This window comes from Protopterus annectens, chromosome 4.part0 (genome assembly GCF_019279795.1).
Source record: "Protopterus annectens isolate FY-2018-M chromosome 4.part0, PAN1.0, whole genome shotgun sequence".
NCBI classification, from domain to species: domain Eukaryota; kingdom Metazoa; phylum Chordata; order Ceratodontiformes; family Protopteridae; genus Protopterus; species Protopterus annectens.
The window spans coordinates 1,811,155,894-1,811,181,491 of NC_056733.1; the positions used below are offsets into that span (position 1 = coordinate 1,811,155,894).

Sequence of the window (25,598 nt, forward strand, 5' to 3'; positions counted from 1 at the left end):
TTTTGAGGATTGGGAAAGAAGGTAGGCAGGTGAATAGCTTTATTCAGGGACACCCTGGATACCACCTTTGGCATGAATGACGGATTGGTTCCCAAAGAAACTCTGTCCTGATGAAAAATGATAAATGGTTGTATTGCCATAAGGGCCTGTAGCTCAGAGACTCTTCTTGTTGAGGTTACTGCCAGAAGGAAAGCTGTCTTCCAAGACAGAAATTGTAACTCTGAAGATGCTGCTGGTTCAAAGGGAGGAAGAGTTAATTTTTCCAGCATGAAGTTGAGGTCCCATGCAGGCACTGGTGGTTTCCTTGGAGGGTTGATGTTCTTTATACCTCTTAGAAACTGTCTTAGCAATGGGTGAGAAAATACAGGCGGATCAGTGTTATATTTGGCAGATATTGCTGAAGCATGTATTTTTATGGAAGAATATGAAAGGCCATTGTGGAGCATTTCAGCCAAATATTCTAGGATCTGTGGAATGCTCATTACTGATGGGTCTTGACCCTTTTTGCTGTTCCAGATAAGAAATCTCTTCCATTTTGCTGAGTATGTTTTTCTAGTGGAAGGTCTGCGCGCCTCCAGGATGATATCTTTTACCCTTTTGGAAAGCGTATCCTGAGGAATAGTCATGGAATCTTCCAAGCTGTCAGCTTCAATGTCTTCAAGCTGGGGTGTAGTGTCCTGTAATTGTGCTGTGTCAGAAGAAGTGGCCATTGAGGAAGGAGCCACGGATTGGTGTGTGTCAAGCTCCGTAGCAGTGGGTACCAGTGTTGTCTTGGCCAGTCTGGAGCTATCAGTATGACTTTCGGCTGCTCTGTCTTGATCTTTAGTAACACCTTGGTCATCAAAGGAAGAGGTGGGAAGGCATATAGTGTTAGAGTTTTCCAGCTGAAGGAGAGAGCGTCCACCTTCCATGCTTAAGGATGGTATGTCCTTGTGCAAAACTTTTTCAGATGGTGATTGAGGTGGGAGGCAAAAAGATCTATGTCCGGCCTTCCCCATGCTTGAGTCATTTGTAAGAAAATGTCTGGATGCAACATCCATTCGTGTGGATCCATGATGTTTCTGCTTAGGCTGTCCGCCAGAACATTGTCCTTCCCTGGTACAAACTGGGATTGTAGCTCTATTTTCAATTGTAGGGGAAATATCCCAGAGATTCATTGCCAGTCTGCAAAGAGGGTAGGAATGGGTACCTCCTTGCTTGTTTATGTACCACATAACTGTGGTATTGTCTGTCTTTATTAGTAGATGGCCCTGATGCATGAACTTTTCGAAGGCCTTGATTGCATGTATCACTGCCAGCATTTCTTTTTGGTTGATGTGCAGGTGCTTTTCTTTGTGTCCATTGTCCTTGAATGCATCTGCCCTCCATGTGCGGCCCCCCCCCCATCCATGGTCTGAGGCATCTGTTGTTATGGTTTGACTTGTATGAGGCTTGCTGAAAGGCATACCTTTGTTTATCTGGCTTGCTTGGGCCCACCACAGAAATTCCTTTTGAAGGCATGGGATGAGTGGGATCAATGCTTCCAGGCTGTGGCTGTGTTGAGACCATAGACTTTTTAGACACCATTGTAGTTTCCTCATATGCAGCCTTGCGTGTGGAATCAGAAGAATGCAAGATGCCATGAAACCCAGGGCCTGCAGGATTTTCCTTGCAGTCATCTGGGTGTGTGTTGCTAATTTTCTGAAGTATTCCTGGCCTTGCCATTTGAAGTGTTCCCTCATGGAATGAAGCGTTTCCCCAAAGGAAAACTCCTCAGGAGGAGAAGCAGAGGGAATGGATTCCTCCGCATCAGAATACTCGTAGGCCGGGAAGGCCTCCTCCTGGTAGTCTGAATGTGCAGAATCACCCGAGGCCTCATCGGAGGACTGGGGATCTACCTGCTCAACCCTAGGCCTCTTGCCAGAAGGCGGCTGAGAACCTCTATCTGGATGTGGTTGAGAACCCCTAATTAAAGAAATAAGGTCCTCAGCTAAACTTAAAATTTGAGAACCAGAAGTGGATCCCAGAGAAACAGATCTTGGAGGGAGAGACTTAGCCTGTTTGGCAGCCTTAGCACGTGTGTAGGCCTTAATGGCCATAGACACTGGAGGCCTGGCAGCCCCGCGTGCTGGAGTAGTCTTATCCACTGAAATGGTGTCAGAAATATCCTGGGCTACGGTCTCAGAGGGGAGAACAGAAACCGGCACTGAGCTGGCCTCCGGTACCGAAGTAACCGGTGGGGCGGTGTCAGTCTGTAGCGGTTATGAAACCAGCTCAGAAGAAACAGACACTCGCGGTAGGCCTAAGCGTGGTGTCGGCCTAGACCACGGGTGTCTGTCCTTATCCTTCCGTTTTTTAGGTAAATGTGCTGTCGGAAGCTCCGACGGCATGATATAACAGAAATCTTCCCCAAAATAATCCTGTGCAAACTCTAACCGACGCCTAAGAGTGTGTTTATTGAAAGAAGGTACAGGCCAAGACGTTGTGTTCTTGGCCGAGGCAGGGTAAGCAGTAAGAGTGGAAATCCTTATGAGGTATTTGTTTCCCACAAGTTAAACAATTATTAACTTTTACAGTTTTATCTGACATCGGCTGAGGCAAGAAAAGGCCCCCAACGGGGTACTTAACTTTTTTCAAGACTTCAGTAGCTGAAAACACAGGAGCTGGTCGACTGGCACTTGCGAACTGCTTCTGCTTCGGGCGCCGCACGGCAAGAAAGACTGAAGAAGATGGCGTCAGCTGACGTTTTTATACCCCAGGCGCTCTGACGTCGGGGAAAGGGCGACATCAGCCGACGCCGGACCCAGACTTTGGAATCCGTCCGACCGAAGGGCTGCCTGAGGCAGGACAACCCATATGTCAGGACTGCAGTTGCATCCTTGAAGGACATCCTGTATTTCTTTGTTTTCTGCACATTCAAAATTTACCAACATTTTCTGTTTAAGCAGTCATGACATATTGCTGATATTTGAGCATATGAAACTGGCAGTTTAAGGCCCTTATAGCCAAGGCAGCAGATGTGTAAATCTTTTTCCCCATCTATCCAGTTCCCTAGAATCTCTGTCAGAGGGGGGTGGGTTTTTTGCAGTGGAAGCCTTAACCCCTTTGAGACCCTGACAAATAGTTTCTGGGTCTGCAGCAGGGTTTTTGAAAAGGAATTTATGAGAGTCAGGAACCCTGTAGTATCTGTCAGGCTTAACAGGAGCTGGAGGTAAGGAGTCAGGGGTCAGACTAGACTCTGAAAACACATTCTACAATGTCTAACACAGGTGGAATAGCTAGAGGCCTGTGTTGAGGTAGAAGAAAATCCCTGAGCCTCCTCTTAGATTCTGAAAAATCTTGGCTCTCCCAGTGGAAATGCTCCTTCATGGTATGCAAGGTTTCCCCAAAGGAATGGAGGAGAAGCTGAAGGAATTGACTCTTCAGCATCAGAATCCTCATGGGGGGGAAGAGAATATTCCTGATCAGAAGAGGAATCTGAGGAAATGGAAACCTGATCTGAAGATTCATAGTCTGTCTCTTGCCTAGGCTTCTTATCAGGAGGGGGATGGAAACCCCTGATCAAGGTAATTAAGTCTTCGGCCATTTTGAGCATCTGTTTTTTGGGCATGGAGGCCTGTCCATGTGGCTGGTGAACTTGTTTGTTTGCCTTTAAAGGTGCTTTAGTCTTTGCCTTTGAAGCTGTAGTCAATTTAATGTATAATTGTTTAGGTCTGAAAACACCCTCAGAAGCCGATACCTGCTCAGCGGCTCCGGACCTATCTGAGGTAATAGTCTCTGAGGCTCCAATACCAGTTTCCAGCGGCCTGACAGACTCCACGTGGGTGTCGGTAGCGGTCTGCGACTCTAAAGTAGCGGGCATCAGGGGCTGCGAAATCGCCTCACTGAGAACCGGCGACTGGCTTAGGAGAAGCCTAGTCTGTTTTGGACCTCGGTTGCCTGTCTTTTTCTTTGCGCTTTTTGTGAACTCCGGTAGTCTAATGGCTATCCGACGACATTGTACAATTAAATCTGCGCCCAAAATAGCTTAGTGCAAACTAGTACCAATGCTTAATAGTGCGTTGGTTAAATCTAGCACAAAACCAACAACTTGAAATGTCGTGGTCAGGGCCTAGGCAAGGAATACAGTACGAATGAAAGTTCTTATGATTTATGAGGTATTTGCTTCCCACAAGAAATACAATTATTAACTTTTTCTGACATCGGTCTGGAGCAAGAAAAAAAAAGTTTCCCCAACAAGGTACTTAGCTTTTAATGAAGACTTCGGATCTGAAACTCGAACACGAAAATCTCAGGAGTCGGCCGACTGGCACTTGTGAACTGCTTCTGCTTCGGGCACCGCGCGGCAAGAAAGACTAAAGAAAATGGTGTTGGCTGCATCTTTTATACCCCCGACGACCTGACGTCAGGGAAGGGGCGATAGCGGCCGACACAGGACCCAAGACTTTTAAATTCAGGCCGACTGAGGGCAACCTGCCAGCAGGATTACCCAAATGTAATGACTGCAACAGTGAAACACGAAGAACATCAGAGAGGATTTTAAAAATACACCAATCACTTAAAGTGATGCTGGGTAATATTCCAAACTTTTATGCAAACTTTTTTTCCCAGTTTCTACCAGTAGTTTCCTAACAAAAATTGTTTCATTTTTCCTCAACACTTGTTCATTTTCAAGTGCTTAAATGTATTGTTCTGGACACACAGTGCCAACATATATGCAAACTTGCAAAGACCTACCTGTGAAAATGAGAACTTATGTGTAGCGTGTCCAATCCCTCGCTCCATGTTTTTCATTGTAAAGGAGTCCTTGGGTGCTTTCAAAATTAGAGTATCAGCAGTTTCTATCTTGACACAACCCTATGTAAAAGGAAAACATCATCAATTGCATGTAAAAGAAAAAAGATAAATAGAAAAAAAACTGTTTATATCTGACAGCTAACCTGGTCTTCTCCTTTTGATAGCTCCGTCTCCCCAAACGGCCTTACTCGAAGGTAGACCTTTACTTTCTCACTCCCATCATCCAGTACAGTTTGATTCTGTTCCACAACCTGAAAGAGGTCATCATTTCAAAAGTGGATAATACACCATTCTAAAAGGAATCAGTACTATAAATGGACTATTAAATCTAGTCAAAAACATAGAAAATGAGCTGACTGGGTTTAGTTCTACAAAGCAAAACCAGTCTTCCAGGAGCATGAATTAAACTCTGAATTCTTCATCCTAGTAAGAGTGGCACTTGTTAGCAGTAATGCTACTGACCTCACTAAGTGTGCATGTATACAAATGCAGCAGTTTTCAACTCAAGTCCAAAGAAACTGCTGAATGTTGTAAATGAAAAACTACACTAAACTCGGTACTTACCAGAGCACACATATTTTGTTAAACTGCATTTAAGCAAGAGAATCAAAGAAATGGAGATATACAGAGTAGTTTAAAAATACATATGTTGCACCTGATACACTAAACACGGATAGAAACACCAAAGCTTAGACCACACAAAAAATGCTAAAATAGAGTAAAACATAACTAAAAGGCAGTCATGGCCTGTCATGCATATATATATTAGCTTTCCTAAACAGAGGTTTTGAGAATAAAATAACGTAACTAAGAAAAAATATATATATTTACTTAAAGTAATGAAATGCCTATAACCTTGACTACTACTCATGCTCACACGCACGCTTTTAAAGGTGTTTAAAAACCAAACCTGTTGATAACCTCATTAGCAAAAGTAGACTAAATTAAGGCATCTAAAAAACAATCAGGTGCCAGTTGGGCAACAAACAGATGTTCTTTATTAGCTGCTTTACAAACAGCACTTCATTAATGAGTGCAAAGGGCAGGTTTCCATTTATCAGACTTCCGCATCACCTTTTGGTAATTCCCTTTAAAGGATAAAATAAATGTGAAACGAATGTCTACCACAGTAACATCGACTAAAATTATATTCACCCGCATCCTCCAACAAGCACAATCCATACCTTTCACTAGCAAGTGCCATCCTAAAACTCAAACAAATGTGCATTCCCACTACTACCAAATAACACACACACACATGCTCCAAGCTTAGAGGCAAGTGCTAAACCCAGTGCCAGAAGCAGAGACTTCCCCATTCAAGAAGTAGGAAAATACCTCTCGCATATTAAAAAGGATTCATTTTGTACATTAGCCAATCTGATAAGAATGTAATATCCAACACTGAAGAGCCTCCTTGATGAGTACAAAGTTTGGGCAGAATTCTGAGAAGCAAACCAAATATGGCAGGAGGAGTCAGAGGACCAGCAAGAAGGGTGAACACTGGAAAGGTCTAGCCAGAAGGCCACACTCAAAGGTTGCAAATAAGGAATTTATCTTGGTGGGGGTGGGACACTGGTGGTAGTCCCCACAAAAAAAAAAAAAAAAATGGAGTAGATCTTGGGTCTCTCAAGCGTGGCACACACAAGAGTAGAAGTGCCACATGCCTAATCAGAGAAAGACAAATGAAATCCTATGCACAAAACCCAAGAGGACAAGGGATGAACCACAGGTCTGCATTTCTACTCATCACAATTCTTTATTAAGGGGCACAGGCAACAGCTCCTACCTCACCCACCAAAAAGCATGGGCTGGAACCCCACCACCACCACACACACCCCCATGAAGAGAGGGGAGCAAGGGGGCACCACTTCCTGCAATGAACAGGGTTACTCGCAGCACAGAACTATGAAAGGACACCATCTTAATGGATCACCAGAACCAAAAACAGACTTGCAAGCATCCAGACCCCAAAACAGACTTGCAAGCTTGCTGCTCTGGAGTTCAGAAGTACGCTTTCCAGAATGGAAAAAGGCAGTCCACTAGAGGGTTGCTTAATTAGCGAGTGCTAGGTGTTGATCCCAGAATGAGGTAGAACTAAGTATGGGACCAGTACAAAACTGAAAAACCAACTACCTGCCATTGCTCACATATTAGACCAGATCAAACACTAAGGGTGCAAAGTACAGACCCATTTCACCTGGAGAAAAAAACACATATCCTGCCAGGATATGCAGGGGATTTATCTGTAAGCCAAGTCTCTCATGAAGGGTCCCTCCATACTTCATGTGATCTGAGAAACCAGACCGCTGCCTGAATCACAACAACCAGCTAGAAGTCAAACCACAAGCCAACACTCCTAGCAAAGGAAGAGTCGCAGTCCTACAGTAAAGAAAACTAGGATACAGAGTTCCCATCCCTTACTCTGCCCCAATAAATGCATTTATTGGCACCAAGTTTTAGTCTGTTGACTTTGACACCATAAAGTCTAAACTAATGATGCCTCCGATTACTCACTCCTCCCAGAGTTTATAAACAAATGCAACAGTGGAGTAAGGACAAAGGGCAAAGCTCGCTGTAAACTGCTTCATATGAGAAACATCAAGTTTCAAAATTTAAGTCACCTGAAATGGTATTCCTTTTTTTCCAGAAATGTCAAGACTTGCAGGATCTGGTCTCACTTCTAAAAGAAAGCCAGGCAAAACCCTTTTGTTCTTACAGTTAGTATAAAAGGTTATTAGCTGAATACTGTGGTCAAGTGCAAACACTCACACCACCTTTGGCATGAAAAAAGGCACACCCCTATCTCCAAGGAGCACTATTCACTGCTCTTTGGACATCAGTGCTTGAAACTCAGAAGTTCTTTCTAGCGGAGACGGACAGCAGTGTAAAGTTTTTCACAGCAGAAACATGGGTGTTACAGAGAAAGTGTGCTCACAGAGGTGGCAGACAAACTAACACTAATGTCCAAGAAGGATGGACAGCATCTGTAGGGGACAAAGTAGACCCCTTAAAAGGGAGCTTTGCTATTGAGTGAAGTCAAATAAGTGTTCCTGGGGAGAAGCAAGCCACAAAGCCAAATAAAAGTAATTTTACTGAAGCATAAGACATGCCATGGCTGAAGAGGTATAGAATATTTATATTTATAACCTCTAGTGTGTGGCACTAATGTGGCAGATGCCCTTAGATTTGTACCATAGTGTAAACGTCTTCCACTTAGCTAAATATGATTTTCAGGTGAATGGGCCTTCTTCCCTCTTGCAAAAATGTGCAACACTCCCTGTATGAAGCAGTCTTTTTGAGGAGATCAGACCAAGATCTTCTAAGATGACAACTTCAAACTCTTTAGGTTATGGTGTACCAGATACATCATCATCCTTGACTACAAGAGCAGAAAGTATTGGTAATAGTATGGGCCAGTCTTTAGCCATCTGGACTTGCAGGGTATACCATGGCTGACTAGAATACGTGGTAGCTACCATGATGAGTTTTGCTTGTTCAGTTTGACTTTATGGAAAAGCACAGGGGTTAAACTGGAAAAAAGGAAAAAGAAAAGATACACAGGAAGCCTATTTCCAGCTGATAGAAAAGGCACTAACTGCTCACTTGCATTGGATATCCAAATAAACATCAGTAGTACTTCTTTCCTCCACAGAGGCCAAGAATTATTCCTCTTTATCCCACTTTCTGGTTAGGTCCTGCAAAGATGCATGGATACAGTATCCACTTCTGGTTGCTCACTTTTGACCTGTTTACAGTTGACCAGGTCTGAGAAAAATGAAAAAGTATACTAAAGGGTTTAAAGACCAGGCTAAAAGTTGTATCAAAAGGCGATTGCTAGAAAGCACTCCTAATCAGAGTTCCCTGCTTATGTGCAACATAAATGTGCCTTGATCTACAATCACTTTCAAGGGTTCCCTACCTCCAAACACTAGAAAAACATCTAAGGCAAGGTTAACAATCATCCCTTTCAACTTGTATGCCTTTTTGATCACAGAGAGAGAGTCTAAAACCCTTGTACCTTGACATGGTCTTTAAGGTTCATAAGGCCAGATCTTAGGCATCTCTAATGTCCATCTATTCACTGTGCCAACAAAGGAGACTTGGTCCCTCCCTTACCTGCTGGGACCAAAATCTGAATTCCTCCTTGATGGATATAAATCGGTGGGGGGGGGGGGGGTGAATCTCGTTAAACAGATATTTCTGCTACACCCACAGACATTTTCAGGTACAAATGGAATTTGCTCATGTGTACTCTGAAAAGGGAATCCTGACAGGAGTGTCTGACACAACCCAGTGCTCTAAAAAGCATTCAAGCTGACACCTTCTTCCGCTGGCTAAGGTCCCAAAGAACTGAGCTAGCTACACAACCTTGTCCAGTGGAAAGAAGAGTTTGCTCTGTGCAATGCCCACTGGGGCTCCCAGTAAAATCTTTGTCCCTCATGGTATGAGGCTGAATGTCAAGAAATTCACACACACGCAATTTAAAGAATGTCTTTCTGCATCTTCTTCCTAAGGAGTGCCCACTTTTAGCAATTATTCAAGGGGTATACATGGATCTCCTGGGGTGGTCGCATTCTGGTGCTACACATTTGGTAGGAACTCTGGGTTCACACCCAAATTAAAATGAGAAGCAATACTGAAGTGCTAATGCCCTGTACTACAAATTGGAAAATGCCTGGTTCCTTGTGGAGAAGCATATTCTCAGACACATGGAATACAGAGTAATGCAGTGAGGAATACAGCAGGCACTCCTAGGTGCTTCAGTTCCACGAACCTCCAGGACTACCATAAAACTGCAATGGAATTGCTAAAAAACTGTAAATAGTGCTACATTTTTGAGATTTGTATTTTTTTGATATTTGTATTTCTGTAATGTGACTTATGTGGAGCTTTTCTCCCCAGGCCTCAACTGAAAATGGGCTCACCTAGGTCCAGTGGACTCTCCCGGTAAACAAATGGAATGAATGAATGAAGGAATGAAGGAATCAATCAAAATATCTTGTGTTGGAATCAAATTCCTCTGGCTCAAACATGAAGTAAACTCAAATACGTCATCTCTCCAAAGGAGACATTTTCTGCAGAGGAGGCAGTCTACACAAACATCCTTGTTTGTAAAGTATCCCAAAGCTGAGTAAGCGAGAGTCAAAAGCTGATGAATCCAGATCAAATTCTGAATCCTATGCACCAAAAAAGGAAAGTCACTTCTTCGTCAAAGAGTAAACCTTCTACAAATGATAAAGGTAAATCCCCTTGTGGTGAATCCCACTGTAGGTTGCAACATACTCTTCAGCAAACCAGTGACAGTCTATGGCATCAGAGTAAGCAAACAACCAATGCCAGTAGTCTGAACACCTGGCCCTTGCTCATCACCTCTAGCATAAACATTTGAGAAAATTACTGCCACCTATGACGGAGAAAAATGGAGCTCTTCAAAAGAGACACAGCCTTCTGAAATCTTTTCAATCTAGATGGATAAACTTTCCTCTCAGAGGACCCATTGGATGGGGAAATCAAGTTAATGTCAGAATTTCCTTCAAGGATACCTGGAAACTGGCATCTGGCCCAAAAGTCGCTAACATTTCATATGAAGCAGGAGTACTCAATGGAGGCAATCAGCGACACTGTACCCCAAGTGATAGGCCAGGTAGGAATGCACAGACTTGCAGGCCAAGGACTGGGGATGGATGAACCAAGTACTTCCCTGGGACCAGCTCCTTCAGGACTCTTAGTGAAGGCCAGTAAGTTTTCCATGGCTTTATACTTTTTAGCATCTCTTTCAATCCTCAGGTCTATCCTCTTTCTATAGCTCTTCACAGAGGCATTTCCCCCAAGAGAGCTTTCATAGTACCCTCCAAAAGGTAGCAAGAATCAGAACCAAACAATTTATTATGGGACTTCCAAGATAGCTGCATACCGAGTAAGAGCTTCTTTCTAGCCCTCCCTGTGTGAAAACAGAAATTCAGCAGAGAAAGCCAGTACACTTCTGTTTAATGGTAAATTTCAGTAATTCGCTACTAAGTGCACTGCCTGGATGCCAGGAATAAACAAATACAGAAGACCTGGAAAAAAAATCAGCTACAAAAAGTGAGGAAGAAAACACTGACTGGGGAGAGTTCTGCAGCTGTTCAGGAAAAAATCAATGCAACCTTCAGACATGACTTCCAGTAACCTACAGGAGGATAAGACAACTGCATACTGACCTGGTTAAAATAAACAACACACAGAGTACATCAACTCAAACAAAAGCTGCAAAAAATTGAAGCAGCTTTAAACAGATATTCAGATGAGACGATAAAGTTGCAAACAAAATCAGAGGTCAAAATAAAGAAAAGCCTGGCTGAATAAGAGACTGCTCAAGAAGAGACGTTTCAAAAAAATAGCAGAATTAGAGAACAGAGCACACAGCGAAAACCTCAGATTTTTAGCTATAGCAGAGAAGCTGGAAGAATAGCCTGCATTAATTTTATGCCAGCACAAATAAGCAAATGAACTGCTATTCTACAGCGGGAGTTGTTCGGTGAAAGGGCACATTGTGTGCATAGTCCAAACCTGGCTAAGAGAAAGCAACCTAGACCTTTAAAAGTAAAGATGCAATCTTACCAGGAGCAGGAGTGCATTGACAATAATGTGGCAGAAGGACAAAATACTAAAAGTGGGACAAAGCAGAGTGTTTATGGAGAATGATTACTCATCGTACACCATTCCACTATTCAGAAATGTCAAAAAGCAGGTGTGAGATTCAAACTGCTGTATAAAGCTGTCTTCAAGGTATTCTTCCCTGGAGGGGACAATCATTTTTAGATGAAATGCATGCTAAGGAGGAAATACAAAAAGTCTGTCTAACAAAAAGTGAGCTGTGAAAAGAATAGTTGTGTAAAATCTTACCATAACCATAGATGTCTTCTTCCATGTTGCAGTATTCTAGTTATGGGATTTTCTGCCCTCAGGCAACTCGTACATCGGCTCCTATACAACAGCTTCAGATTGGCTGTTGCAGCGTGCATGAGACATCAGACGCAAGGTCATAAACCAGGGGCCTTAAATGTGACGTCTGCACGCACAATCCTCAGAACTTCAGTAGCTTAGGTAGATCCAGGTCTCAGCTGGGACTAAAAAGAAAGTATAGGGAAAAAAGGTGGGTGAAAAGGAATACAGCAACATGGAAGAGAAGGACATCTACAGTTATGGTAAGATTTTACACAACTATTCTATGTCCTTCTATTCCTATGTTATAGTATTCTAGTTGTGGGAGAGTACCACAGCTTAGATGCATGAAAGGGAGGTGGATGCTGAAGAGGATTCTACAAAGCCCCGTAGGATGGCCCTGGTGAATCCTACCCTTGCTCTGGAAACTTGGTCCAGTTTGTAATGTTTAGCGAAAGTGTGGATAGTGGACCATGTCGCTGCTTCCATGATGGATGCAGTGTCACAACTTTCATGAAGGTCTTGGAGGCGGCCGCAGCCCTAGTGGAACGGGCCTTTACTCCCACTGGGATTTTTTTCCATGGTGAGAGAATAGCTTTCCTGACCCAGCAGGCATTGGTTTGTTTGGAGACAGCCTTGCCACGGCTCTGGGGTGAAAGGAGACAAAGAGATGCTTAGATTTCCTAATGGTTTTGACCAGGTAGAATCTAAGTTGCCTGCGCACATCCAAAGAATGCAGTCTCCTCTCCCTTTCATTAGTGGAGGAGGGAAAGAAAGTGGGTAAGTGGATAGATTGGTTTAGATAAGTCATCGACCACTTTAGGCATAGAGGAGGGATTAGTTCGCAGGGTGATTCTGTCTTTGTGGAAGGTGGAGTAGGCAGGGCAGGCCATTAAGGCCTGAAACTCAGACCCTTATGGCTGAAGTGATAGCCACCAGCAGGACGTTTTTTCCATGTACACATCCATAGGGAAGAAGACCCAGCAGGTTGAAAAGGGTGCTGGGTTAGTTTTTCAAGGATGTAGTTCTGGTCCCAGGGAGAAAGGATAGGTTTCTTTGGTGGCCTCATGTGTAAGACACCCTTTAAGGAAGAGCTTTACGTTGAGCCTGGCTAGCAAGGGGGGGATCAAGGAGCAAAGCAGGCTGATATAGCAGAAAGGTGCACTTTCACTTAAGAGTATGAAAGTCCGCTTTTAATCAATTGACACACACAAAGCGAGAACAAGGGGGGCATTGGCCGAATAAGGCTCCCTTCCCTTGTCCAGACACCACTTTGTAAATCTTTCCCACTTGGCTAGGTAAGATTTTGTGGTGGTAGATTTCCTTGACTCCCTCAGGACTGAAAGCACATTCTCCAAGTAGTGGTGTCTGAAGGGGATCAAAAGTTTATCACCCACAGAGGCAGGGATAACATCTGCAAGTGTGGGTGAAGGAGAGCTCCCTTTGTGTTGTGTCAGTAGATCCACCTTGAAGGGCAACTTGTAGTGACTGCACTTGGCTAGATTGAGAAGTAGGGGGAACCAGTGCTGCCTTGGCTAGTGGGGGGTCACTAACAAGATTTTTGGTTTGTCCTTCTGGATTTTCAGGAGGACTTTCTGAATCATTGGGAAGGGGGTGAAGGCATAAAGAAACTTCCCCTCCCAAGAAATGTTGAAAGTGTCCACTCTCCATGCTAGAAGGGAGTGCTTCTTTGAGCAGAAGGTCGCCAGCTGCCTGTTCTGGGGGAAGGCAAACAGGTCTATTTGTGGAGTACCCCACCGGTGGACTATGTCTAGGAAGACCCTCCCTTGTCCAGCATCCATTTGTGCAGTAGAGAGGAAGTCCCGCTTAGGAGGTCTGCTTGCTTGCTTGTCCTGCAAGAGGATGTAGGTCGCCTGCAGGACCAGGTTGTGGCGAGAGGCAGGGTCCCATATCAGCAGGGTCAGTCTGCAGAGCTGGTAGGCCTTTGTTCTTCCCGGTTTGTTGAGGTACCACATAAACATGGTGGTGTTGGTCACTATCCAGAGCAGCCCTGGGACCAGAAAGGGAATAAAGGTCTTTAAAGCAAGGAAGACTACTGTCATTTCCCCGACATTGAAGTGTCTGACTGTAGAGAAAGGTGCCACTTTTTCTGGACCCTGTATGATGCCAGAGTTGCCCCCCAACCTGAATCTGACGCATCTGTATGCATTGCTTGGGTTGGGGTGCAGGGTTGCAGTGGAAGTCCTGGGTTTAGTTGGACTTGCTGGACTCACCAGCTGATTTCTTTCTTTATACAGGGAAGGAGGGGAATATTCTGTTCTAAGTGATATAGGTGTTGGGACCAAATGTTTTTGAGGTACCACTGTAACTTGCGCATATGCATTCTGGCCAGTGGTAGCATAGGGATGATTGCTGCCATTAAGCCCAGAAGACGGAGGAATTACCTTGCCATCATTTTCTGGGAGTGGAGGGTTTCCTGGAAGTGGGAAGTCAGGATTAAAAAGTACAGTTGTGTACACTTACCGTAAATATAGATGTTAAGTATATTCACTGTTGCAGTCATCACATTTGGGTTATCTGCCTGCATGTAGCCCTCAGCCAGCCTGAATACCAGAGTCTTCGGATTTCTACGTCGGATGCAGTCTCTTCTTCCATGATGTCAGGTCGTCAGGGGTATATAACATGCAGCCGACGCCATTACATCACTTTTTCTTACCCCAGATGTCAGGTGCCCCCCTAATGGGAAGCAATTAAATAAAGTACAATGATATACCTCCAACAAAAAGGCAAATACACCAAAAAGGCTTTTAAGCACAGTAAAGGAAAGTACAGGTATAGTCAAAAGAAGATAGGGGTCTGGAGGGAGGGTAACCAGAACTGCAACAGAGAATACACTCTAACATCTACATTTATGGTAAGTGTACACAACTGTACTATGTTCGTGTGTCACTGTTGCAGTCATTACATTTGGGTAGATTTCCAAAGCTATGGTTGGGAGGAGGAATTTAGATAGCATTAGGGCCAGCAATAAGACCCTGCAAGACTGCAGTGGCAAAGTCAGCTCTGGATTTAGAGAAAATTGGCAAATGATCAAGCTTGGTGAAATTATGTACAGAACTTCAGGTAGCAGCTTCTAGGATGTCCTTGGTAGGGACGCCTCTGAGAAAGGCTGTAGAGGTAGGTCGATGCAGCCCTCGTGGAGTGACGTCTGAACACCTGGAGGATAGGTTTTCCATGGTGCTTATAGCAGAAATTAATGCAATGGCCTATCCATTTAGAAATGGTTTGCTTTGAAATAGCCTTCCCCTCTACCCCTGCAGCAAATGCCACCAGCAGTTGTTCAGATTTCCTTTGAGGTTTAATCCTGTCCAAGTAGAATCTAAGTTGTCCGAGCACATCTAAGGAATGCAGTATCCGTTCCCCTTTGTTCTGTGGATTGGGAAAGAAGGTTGGCAAATGAATGGACTGATTAAGAGCCACACTGGATACCACCTTAGGTATGAAGGATGGATTGGTTCTGAGGGACACCCTGTCCGCATGAAAGATGATGAAAGGCTCCACTGCCATAAGGGCCTGTAATTCAGATACCTTTCTAGCTGAAGTGATTGCTAAAAAGAAAGCCGTTTTCCAAGAAAGAACTTTTAAGTCTGCAGTAGCAGCTGGCTCGAAAGGAGGAAGAGTGAGTTTCTCCAAAACAAATTAAGGTCCCAGGCTGGGGTTGGAGCTCTCTTGGGTGGTTTCAAATTTCTGGCCCCTCTGAGGAACTGCTTGAGCAGTGGATGAGAGAAGAGGGGAGGTTCTGTGTTATAATGAGCTGAAATGGCTGAGGCATGGATTTTAATGGAGGAAAAAGACAGGCCCTTGTGAAGCATCTCAGTTAAGTATTGTAAAATCTGAGGCAAACTGGGCGCTGCTGTGCTCATCCCTTGAGTTTGGTTCCAGGCACAGAATCTTTTCCATTTTGCAGCATAAGATTTTCTAGTACTAGGCCTCCTCGCCTCTAAAATGATATCCATCACATGTTTGCTGAGGGATGGTAAAGGAGAGATTATGTAATTAGCCAGGCTGCAAGGTTCAGTGTTAGAAACAGAGGGTGAATAATCTGGTTCTCCTGCTGGGACAAAAGGGAAGGAGTCTGAGGCAGGTGCCATGGGGATAACAGTGACATACTGTGCAGGAGGGGGTACCAGTGTTGGCGTGGCCAGTCTGGAGCAATCAAAATCATCCTTGGTTTGTCCGGTTTGATTTTTAGTAGTATTTTGGAGAGCAGAGGCAGAGGGGGGAAGGCATAGACTGATGGGTCTTTCCAGCTGAAGGCCAGAGCATCCACTTTCTAGGCTTGTTTGTGGGGACTCCTTGTGCAAAATTTGTCCAATTGGTAGTTCTGGGGACATCTGGGCTCCCCCATTTGCTTGTCAAAATGTTGAAAATCCTTGGTTCCAGTTTCCACTCGTGTGGGTCCACATGAGGTTTCTACTTAGTCCGTCTACCAGTGTATTTAATTTTCATGGCAGGAATTGAGCTTGTAGGTGCACTTGGTAGCTCAACGCTGTGTTCCACAATGCCATGGCTAGTCTACAAAGGGGGTAAGAATGTGTACCCCCCTGCTTGTTTATGTACCACATAACAGTGGTGTTGTCCGTCTTTACCATTAGTTGTCCTGGAAGAATGTGGTCCTTGAAGGCAGTCAGAGCATTCAGTACAGCTAACATTTCTTTTAAATTGATATGCAGGTGCATTTGACTTTGGTTGCATTTGCCCTGAATGCACTTCCCCTGCCAGGTCAGCCGCCCATGCATAGTCTGATGCGTCTGTTAGGGTTTGGGTGGCAGGAAGTGGTGTGAAAGGTAGTCCCTTGTTTTGGTGGCAGGCCTCTGCCCATCAAAGGAACTCTAGGCATAAGCAAGGTATGATGGGAATCGCTGCGTCTAGATCCTGAGAATGCTGAAACCATAGGCTTTTCAGATACCACTGTAGTTTCCTCATATGCAGTCTTGTATATGGAATTAGAAGGATGCAGGAGGCCATGAATCCCAAGACTTGCAGTATTTGTCTTGCAGATAGAGTTTTTGTGGCCACTTGTTTGAAGTAGGTTGTCAAATTAATTTGTTTCTCTGGTGTGAGATAAGCCATCTGGGAAGTTGTATTCAAGCTTGCTCCCAGGAATATAAGTTGCTGACAGTGTACCAGGTGTGATTTCATTTCGTTTATGGTGTACCCCAGACAAGTTAGAACCCTTTGTACAAAGGCCAGATGATTCAAAAGTATGTCCTGGCTTTCTGCCTGAATTAAACAATCGTCCAGGTATGGGTATATTTGAATATTTCTTTGCCTGCAAAACGCAATAATTGGAGCTAGGCACTTGGTGAATATTCTGGCAGCAGTAGCTAAGCCAAAGGGCAGTGCAGAGAACTGATAGTGTGTGTAGCCTGCTTTTAAACGTAGATATCTTCTGCAAGATTCCCTGATTGGGATGTGCAGGTATGCTTCTTTTAAATCTAGTGTCGCCAATCAGGCATCTTTGCCTAGCATAGGAAGTAACTGGTGAAGAGTCAGCATCTTGAATTTTGGAATCTCCAAACAGGTGTTTAGAGTAGACGGGTCCAGGATAGGACGCCATGAATGGTCTTTTCTGTGTACCAGGAAAAGTCTCGAGTAGAAACCTTGTCCCTTTTCCTCTTCTGGTACCAGCTGAATAGCCCACATGCTTAAGAGAGAAAGTACTTGTTTTTGGGCCTCTGCCCATGGATTTGGGGGTAGGTACGGCCAGCCGCTTGGTGGTGGCAACGTGTGCAAGTGAAATCTGTATCCCTGGGACATAGAATTTAAAACTCATTTGTCCTGGGTAGTGAGTTCCCAGTTCTTTGCATGAAGAGCAATCTTTCCCCCCAAAGGGGCAGTCAATTGATAAGTGCTTGGAAATTTTAAAAGGAAGTCATTGACACAGTTTACTATGGGGGGGGGTCTTATTACTCCCAGATTTGGAAGTGGAGGCCCCCCACTGCTTAGTCCTGTGTCTCCCCTGGGAATGAAACCCGAGGTTTTTGCTGTGTCTGGGTTTGGCTTGAGAAGACCTGGAAGGGGCTGGAAAGGACCAATTCTTAGAGGGCCAGTGCCTACTAAATCTAGGAGGCTGAACTTGTAAGAAATATTTAACAGTTTGCATATATTTAGCTTCATCTTCCATCTTTTTAAAAACTTCCTCTGCCTTGTTGCCAAACAGGCGGTCCTGAGTTAAGGGAGTATCCAACAATTTAGCTTTAACATGATCAGGCAAAGATTGCTCCTTAAGCCAAGCATGCCTTCTGAGCACAGATCCAGTAACAGCAGCCTTGCAAGAGGCCTCTAATGAATCAAAACCACACTGCAAAGTATGTTTTCCAACTTAAGCAGAATGCATTAAATCCTGTAATTCTTTATTTTCCACACAGTCAAGAACCAACATCCTTTTCCATTTAAGCAATCCAATAACATGTTGCTGATACTTTAACATATGAAACTGGCAGTTTAAAGCCCTAATGGCCAAGGCTGCAGAAGTGTAAACCTTCTTACCCCATCTATGCAGCGCCCTGGAGTCTCTATCAGAAGGGGTAGGATTTTTAGCAGTAGAAACCTTAATGCCGTTGGGCCCCTGTGAAATAGTATCTGGATCCGCAATAAGATTTTTAAAGAGGAACTTGTGTGACTCTGGGACCCTGTAGTATCAGTCAGGTTTTCTGGGAGCAGGAGGCAAGGAATCGGGGGCCAAACTAGATTCCGAAAAAGCATCAACAACAATGTCTAGTACAGAAGGACTAGCTAAAGGCCTGTGCTGAGGTAGGAGTAAGAAATCCCCAAGCCTCTTTTTTTGAATCAGAAAAATCCTGGCTTTCCCAGTGGAAATGCTCCCTTAAAGTATGTAAGGTTTCCCCAAAAGAAAAATCCTCTGGAGGGGAAGCAAAGGTAATGGAGTCCTCTGCATCAGAATCCTCATAAGTAGATAAGGGCAAATCCAAATCATCAGAAGAATCAGAAAAAACAGAATCCTGGTCAGAAGATTCATAAACAACTTCAGTCCGAGGCCTCTTAGAAGAGGGGGAGGGTTGACTACCCCTGATTAGAGTTATTAGATCTTCAGCCATTCTTATTTGTTTTTTAGGCATAGAGGCCTGAGCATGTGGCCTGGGCGTCGTTTTTTTAGGCAAGGTCCGAGATACAGGCCTAAGTGAAGGAGGCGACATCTGTTTAATATGCACGTTTATAAGCCTGAATACACTCTCAGAAGCCGGAGCCTGCACAGCAGCTCCGGACCCATCCAAGGTAGACATCCGCAGGTTCCATAGTTGAAGCATCTCGCGGCATACCGGACTCCAAATGGGTCTCAGTAGAGGCTTGCGGATCAGAAGTAGCAGGTATCAGGGGCTGCGAAAGTGCCTCACTGAGTACTGGCAAACTGGCTTAGGAGAAGCATCGTCGACAGTTTTGGACCTCGGCGGCCTGTCTCTATCTTTGCGTCTTTTCGGAACCCTGGTAGTCGAATGGCTAACTGACGACATTTCTGGATAATTAAACAGAGAACCAAAATATTTAGAGGCAAAAACATACCGACGACGGATAGTGCATTGATTAAATAAAGCACAAAACTGACAGCAAAGTATGTCATGGTCAGGGCCTAGGCAAGGAATACAGTACGAATGAAAATCTTTATGAGGTATTTGCTTTCCACAAGTAATGCAATTATTAACTTTTACTGACATCGGTGAGGAGCAAGAAAAAAAGTTTCTGTAATGGGATACTTAGCTTTAGTTGAGGACTTCGGTTCTGAAACTCAAAAATAAAAATTTCAGGAGTCGGCCAACCGGTACTTGCAAACTGCTTCTGCTTCAGGCACTTCACGGCAAGAAAGACTGATGTAATGGCATCTGCTGCATGTTTTATACCCCCGACAACCTGACGTCATGGAAGAAGGGACAGCAACCAACACAGGACCCAAGACTTTGTTAATCAGGCTGACTGGGGGCTGACTGAGGGCTACCTGCAAGCAGATAACCCAAATGTAATGACTGCAACAGTGAAACACGAAGAACATCTGTACTATGCTCTTCGTGTTTCACTGTTGCACTCATCACATTGGGATTGATTCCTAAAGCTAAGGAAGGGAGAAGGAAGTTTAGGAGCATTAGGGCCAGGTATTAAGCCCTGCAAGACTGCTGTGGCAAATCCAACTCTGGATTTAGAAAAGATAGGCATGTGGTAATGCTTGGTGAAGGTATGTACAGAGCTCCAGGTAGCAGCTTCTAGGATGTCCCTGACAGGGATTCCTCTGAGAAATGCCGCAGAGGTAGATGCAGCCCTGGTGGAATGTGATCTTATCCCCTGTGGAGTAGGTTTTCCATGGTGCTTGTAGCAGAAATTAATGCAATGGGCTATCCATTTGAAAATGGTTTGCTTTGAAATGGCCTTCCCCTCTGCCCCTGCAGCAAAGCCAACTAGCAGCTGTTCAGATTTTCTGAGAGGCTTACTCCTGTCCAAGTAAAAGCCAAGTTGTCTGTGCACGTCCAGAGAGTGCAGTATTCGTTCACCTTTGCTTTGTGGATTAGGGAAAAAATTAGGCAAATGAATGGACTGATTTACGGCCACACTAGACACCACCTTGAGCATAAAGGATGGATTAGTCCCGAGGGAAACCCTGTCCACATGGAAGATAATGAAGGGTTCCACTGCCATGAGGACCTGTAATTCAGACACTCTTCTTGCTGAAGTGATGGCTAGAAGGCAGGCTGTTTTCAAAGAAAGGAATTTTAACTCTGCTGTTGCAGCTGGCTCGGAGGGGGGGGGGGGTTCCAATACAAAGTTAAGGTCCCAGGCTGTAGTGGGAGCTCTCCTGTGGGGTCTTAAATTTTTGGCCCCTCTAAGGAATTGTTTTAGCAAGGGGTGAGAGAAGAGGGGTGGCTCAGTATTATAATGTGCTGAAATGGCAGAGGCATGAATTTTAATTGACAAGAAAGATAGGCCCTTATGGAGCATTTCTGTTAAGTACTGTAGAATATAAGGTAAGCAGGGCACCTTTGTGCCCATCCCCTGAGCCTGGCTCCAGGAACAGTATCTCTTCCACATTTCAGCATAGGATATTCTAGTACTAGGCCTGCTTGCCTCCAGAATGACATCCAGCACCTGCTTACTGAGGGATGCTAGAGGAGAACTAAAAGGAATTAGCCAGGCTGCAAGGTTCAGGGTTTGAAGCGGAGGGTGCAGAATCTGGCCCACCTGCTGGGACAGCAGGGAAGGGGTCCGAGACAGGTGCCATGGTTGCAACAGTGTCATACTGTGCGAGAGGGGGTACCAGTGCTGGAGTGGCCAGTCTGGTGCAATCAGTATTGTCCTTTGTTTGTCCTGTTTGATCTTTAGTAGAACCTTCGAGAGAAGAGGCAGAGGGGGGGGAAGGCATAAACCGAGGGACTTTCCCAGGTAAAGGACAGGGCATCCACTTTCCAAGCTTGACTGAGGAGTTCTTGTGCAGAATTTGTTCAATTGGTAGTTCTGAGGGGAGGCAAACAGGTTACCTCTGGAGTCCCCCATTTGTTCAAGAGGTTGAATATTTTAGGTTCTAGTTTCTATTCGTGTGGGTCCATGAGAATTCTGCTTAAGTCGTCTGCCAGTGAATTTAGTTTGCCTGGCAGGAATTGAGCTTGTAGGTGTACTTGGTAGGTCAAGGCTGTGTTCACAGAGCCATGGCTAGTCTGCAGAGAGGGTACGAGTGGGTGCTCCCCTGCTTGTTTATGTACCACATAACTGTGGTGTTGTCCGTCTTTACCAATAGTTGTCCTGGAAGAATACAGTCTTGGAAGGCTTTCAGAGAATTCTGTACAGCTAACATTTCTTTTTGATTGATATGCAAGTGCATCTGTCTCGGATTCCATTTGCCACTGCTTAGGTCTGTGTGTAGCCCCGAGACTGTAGTCTAGGTGGTTTGCTGTTCCTGGGTTTGGACTGAAGGACTGGAAAGGAACAGTTCTTTGAAGGCCAATGCCTACTGAATCTGGGAGGCTGTACTTGTAAGAAATCTTTTAACAGTTTGCATAGATTTAGCTTTTTCCTCCACCCTTTTGAGGACTACTTCTGCTTTGCTGCCATAATGGCTGTCTTTGTTTAAGGGAGCATCCAGTAATTTAGCTTTAACATGATCTGGCAAGTTTTGTTCCTTAAGCAAAGCATGCCTTCTAAGTACAGACCCAGTGACAGCAGCCCTGCAAGATGCTTCTAAAGCGTCAAAACCACATTGCAAAGCATGTTTACCAACTTGTTCTGCAGAATGCATTAAATGTTGCAATTCTTTGTGTTCAGCACAGTCAGGAATCAACATCATTTTCTGTTTAAGTAGTCCCATAATATGCTGCTGATACTTTAACATATGAAACTGGCAATTTAAAGCCCTAATGGCCAAAGTAGCAGAAGTGTATACCTTCTTACCCCATCTGTCTAAGCCTCTAGAATCTATCAGAAGGGGTAGGATTTTTGGCAGCAGTAGCCTTAATGCCTTTTTGTCCTTGGGAAATGGTCTCTGGATCCACAGAAGGATTCTTGAGGAGGAACTTGAGAGTCAGGTACTCTGTAGTACCAAGTCAGGTTTTCTGGGAGCTGCAGGTAAAGTGTCTGGGGAAAGGCTAGATTCCAAGAAAGCATCATCTACAATGTCCAGAATAGGAGGGATAGCTAAAGGCCTGTGTTGAGGCAGGAGTAAGAATTCCCGAAGTCTCTTTTTGGACTCAGAGTAATCCTGGCTTTCTGAAATGCTCCCTAAGAGTATGCAAGGTTTCACCGAAAGAAAGATTTCTGGAGGGGAAGCAGAGGGAATGGAATCCTCTGCATCAGAAAAGGCCAAATCCTGGTAATCTGAAGGAGTAGAAATATCAGATTCTTGATCAGAAGAATCAGAAAGAAAATCAGTTCTAGGTCTCAGAGGGGGAATGCTGGCTTCCCCTAATTAAGCTAATAAGGTCTTCAGCAATTCTAAGCATTTGTCTTTGAGGCATACGAGCCTGAGCCTGAGGTTTGATAGTCAGTTTTCTAGGTGTAGTGCGAGTTTTTGGCCTGGATGAAAACAATTGTGTGTTTAATATGAATGTCTATAGGCCTGAATACACCATCAGAAGCCAGTGCCTACACAGCGGCTCCGGACCCATCCAAGGTAGAGACATCCGCAGGTTCCATAGTCGAAGAAGCATCTTGCGGCATACCTGACTCCGAATGCGTCTCAGTAGAGACCTGCAAATCTGAAGTAGCGGGTATCAGGGGCTGCGAAAGCACCTCAGAGTACCGGCAAAATGGCGACTAGCTTAACTGAAGCGTAGGCAGCAGTTTTGCACCTATACGGTCTGTCTCTGTCTTTATCCTTACTTTTTTCAGAAGCTCGGTAGTTGCATGGCTTAACGAAGCCATTTCAGAGTACACAGATCGAGTATGAAAGTAATTGGCTGCAAAAATAACCAGATGACTAATAGTTTGGGCGTTGAACAAGGCACAAAACCAACGGCGCGGGAAGTTGTGGTCTGGGCCTAAACAGGGGATGCAGTACGAATGAAAATCTCGGAGGCATTTGCTTTCCACCGGTAAGACAATTGTTAACTTTTACTGACATCGGTTAGAGCAAGAAAAAAGGATCCCCAATGGGATGCCTCTCTTTTTTGAAGACTTCGGGTCTTTAACTCGAAAATGAAAATTTCAGGAGACTGCCAACCGGCACTTGCGAACTGCTTTTGCTTCGGGCACTGCACAGCAAGAAAGACTGATGTAATGGCATTGGCTGCACGTTTTATACCCCTGATGTCATGGAAGAAGAGACAGCATCCGACGCAGAAAGTCAAAGATTCAGGCCGGCTGAGGGCTACCTGCAGGCAGATAACCCAAATGTGATGACTGCAACGGTGAAACACGAAGAACATCCTTGCCCTGTGGGAGAAAGGCCTTCATTTTGTCCATTCTGATTCTGCAGCCTAGGGAAATCTTGTTCTTGCCTGGGTTCAGGAAGGACTTTGGGAGGTAGATGGTAAACCCTAGATTCTGCAGACGGGACATGGTGAAGTGCAGATGCCTTGAGAGGGTATATGTTTGGATTCTGCTAGTATTAGGATGTCATCCAGATATGGGTAATCTGGATTCCCAGAGTTCTGCAGAAGACAATGGCTGAGGCTAGGCACTTTGTAAAGAGACTCTAGAGGCAATGGATAAAACCAAAGGGCAATGCAGTAAACTGGAAACGAGAGGAAGGTCCAGAGAAATGCAGAAATTGTCTGTGGGAAGTCCTGATGGGAATGGGAAGGTAGGCTTCTTTTAGGTCCAGGGTGGCCATGAAGGCCTTGGCTGGAATAAGAGGCAGCAGAGTGTGTAGAGACAGCATTTTGAAGGAGGATACCTGAAGGTGTAGATTTAGAAATGAGAGATCTAAATGCGTCTCCAGGGGCCATCCTTTTTGGGGACCAAGAAGAGACAAGAGTAGAATCCCTTTCCTTCCTGTCCTGAGGGGGCAGGTTCTATAGTGCCTAGCTTTAGTAGTTCTGACAAAACTTGCGGGAGAAGATGAATTTGCTTTTTGGGGAGAAAAGGAATGCTTTTCCTGGGTGGTTTGTTTCCAGGATAGGCAGTACCATTTTTGAATAATGGATAGGACCCATTGGTCCGTGGTGATGGATTGCCAGATGGGGAGGCAGTGTGGAAGGCATGCAGAGAGTGGTAGAAGAGCAAGGCAGTCACGCATTATTGGAACCTTCTCTATCCTGAAAGGGTTGTCTGGGCTGAGGAGGTGGTGCATTAGGTCTGGACAAAGTAGGTCTTCTTGCACCTCTTCTAGATCTGGAAGAGGAGGAAGCTGCCTGAGGAGGGTTGCACCTTACAAAAGTGGTTTTAGGAGGGTAGTTCCTGTAATATTTGGGAAAGGGGGACACCAGTAGATGCTTGACGTCCTGTTATTCTTTATTTTTTTTTCCTGCATATTCTTGTAGAGATCTGCAGATAGTTTTCCAAAGAGGAAGTTGTGATTTAGGGGGTGTCTAAGATTTTGGACTTGCAGTCTTCAGGTAGATTTCTGAAGTCTCAGCCAGCAGCATCTCCTGAGGACAGCAGCAGATGCTTCTGCAGCATCATAGCTGCATCTGATTGAGTGCCTTGTTACTTGCTGAGCCAAGGACAGTTTGGAGTCAATGTCAGCCTTAACAGGACTGTCAAGCATAGAAGCCAGCATGGAGTAGGCTTGAGACACTAAGTCTAGAGCATACTTAAGTCATGTGGGTCTGAGAATTTATTGCTGTGAATGTCAAAGTGGAGGATGTGTATACCTTCTTTCCCATCCTATCCATATATTTGCTATCTTTATCAGTGTGTAGAGAGGCGGAAAGCAGCAGTCTATACTGTATCAGGAACAGGGGCAATAACAGCTGGATCATCCAAGGGAGGTTTAACTAGGAATTTATGCTCCTTTGGCATTTTATAGAAGCAGTCAGGGCGCTTGGGGGCGGAGGCTGGGAGTCTGGGGCCTTAGAATCTGAATTAAAGGCATCCAAGTAAGCAGGAAGCACTGGAGAGACAGCTGAAGGGGAGGGTGATTCCACTTGAAGGTGCTCAAACTACATCTTTTGGGTGTTAGTCATTTGGGAAGTATCCCACTTGAAGTAATCTTTCATCTTGGTGATGGTTTCATTAAAGGCAATATCCTCAGGGGGAGAATCCCCTTCCACAGATGCTTCATCAGGAGAATAATACTCCTGGGGAGCAGCAATCTGAGAAGTATATTAAACAGAGTCCTTTGAAAAAGAAAAAAATTATGCTCTTCCTCCCAAACTTGAGAGGTCATGGGTGGGAAGGAAGAGGCAAAAGCAGGCCTAGGGCTTAGTAAAGGCAGAGTACTGGGGGCTGAGGCTGAAGGCCAAAGGGTCAAAGGTCTGCATGAGAGGGGAAGTGAAAGC

General features: G+C 44.7%; 1 protein-coding gene across 1 annotated transcript in view; it reads right to left on the reverse strand.

Moving 5' to 3' along the window:
* Nucleotides 1–25,598, reverse strand: part of LOC122800495 (kinesin-like protein KIF20A) — a 448,801-nt gene that overhangs the window by 143,007 nt on the left and 280,196 nt on the right. The window contains exons 3-4 of the mRNA XM_044069933.1: nucleotides 4,920–5,027; nucleotides 4,717–4,836 (exon numbers count right to left, since the gene is read on the reverse strand). Of these exons, the coding sequence (XP_043925868.1) occupies nucleotides 4,717–4,836; nucleotides 4,920–5,027 (228 nt within the window). The remainder of the gene's footprint in view (nucleotides 1–4,716; nucleotides 4,837–4,919; nucleotides 5,028–25,598) is intronic.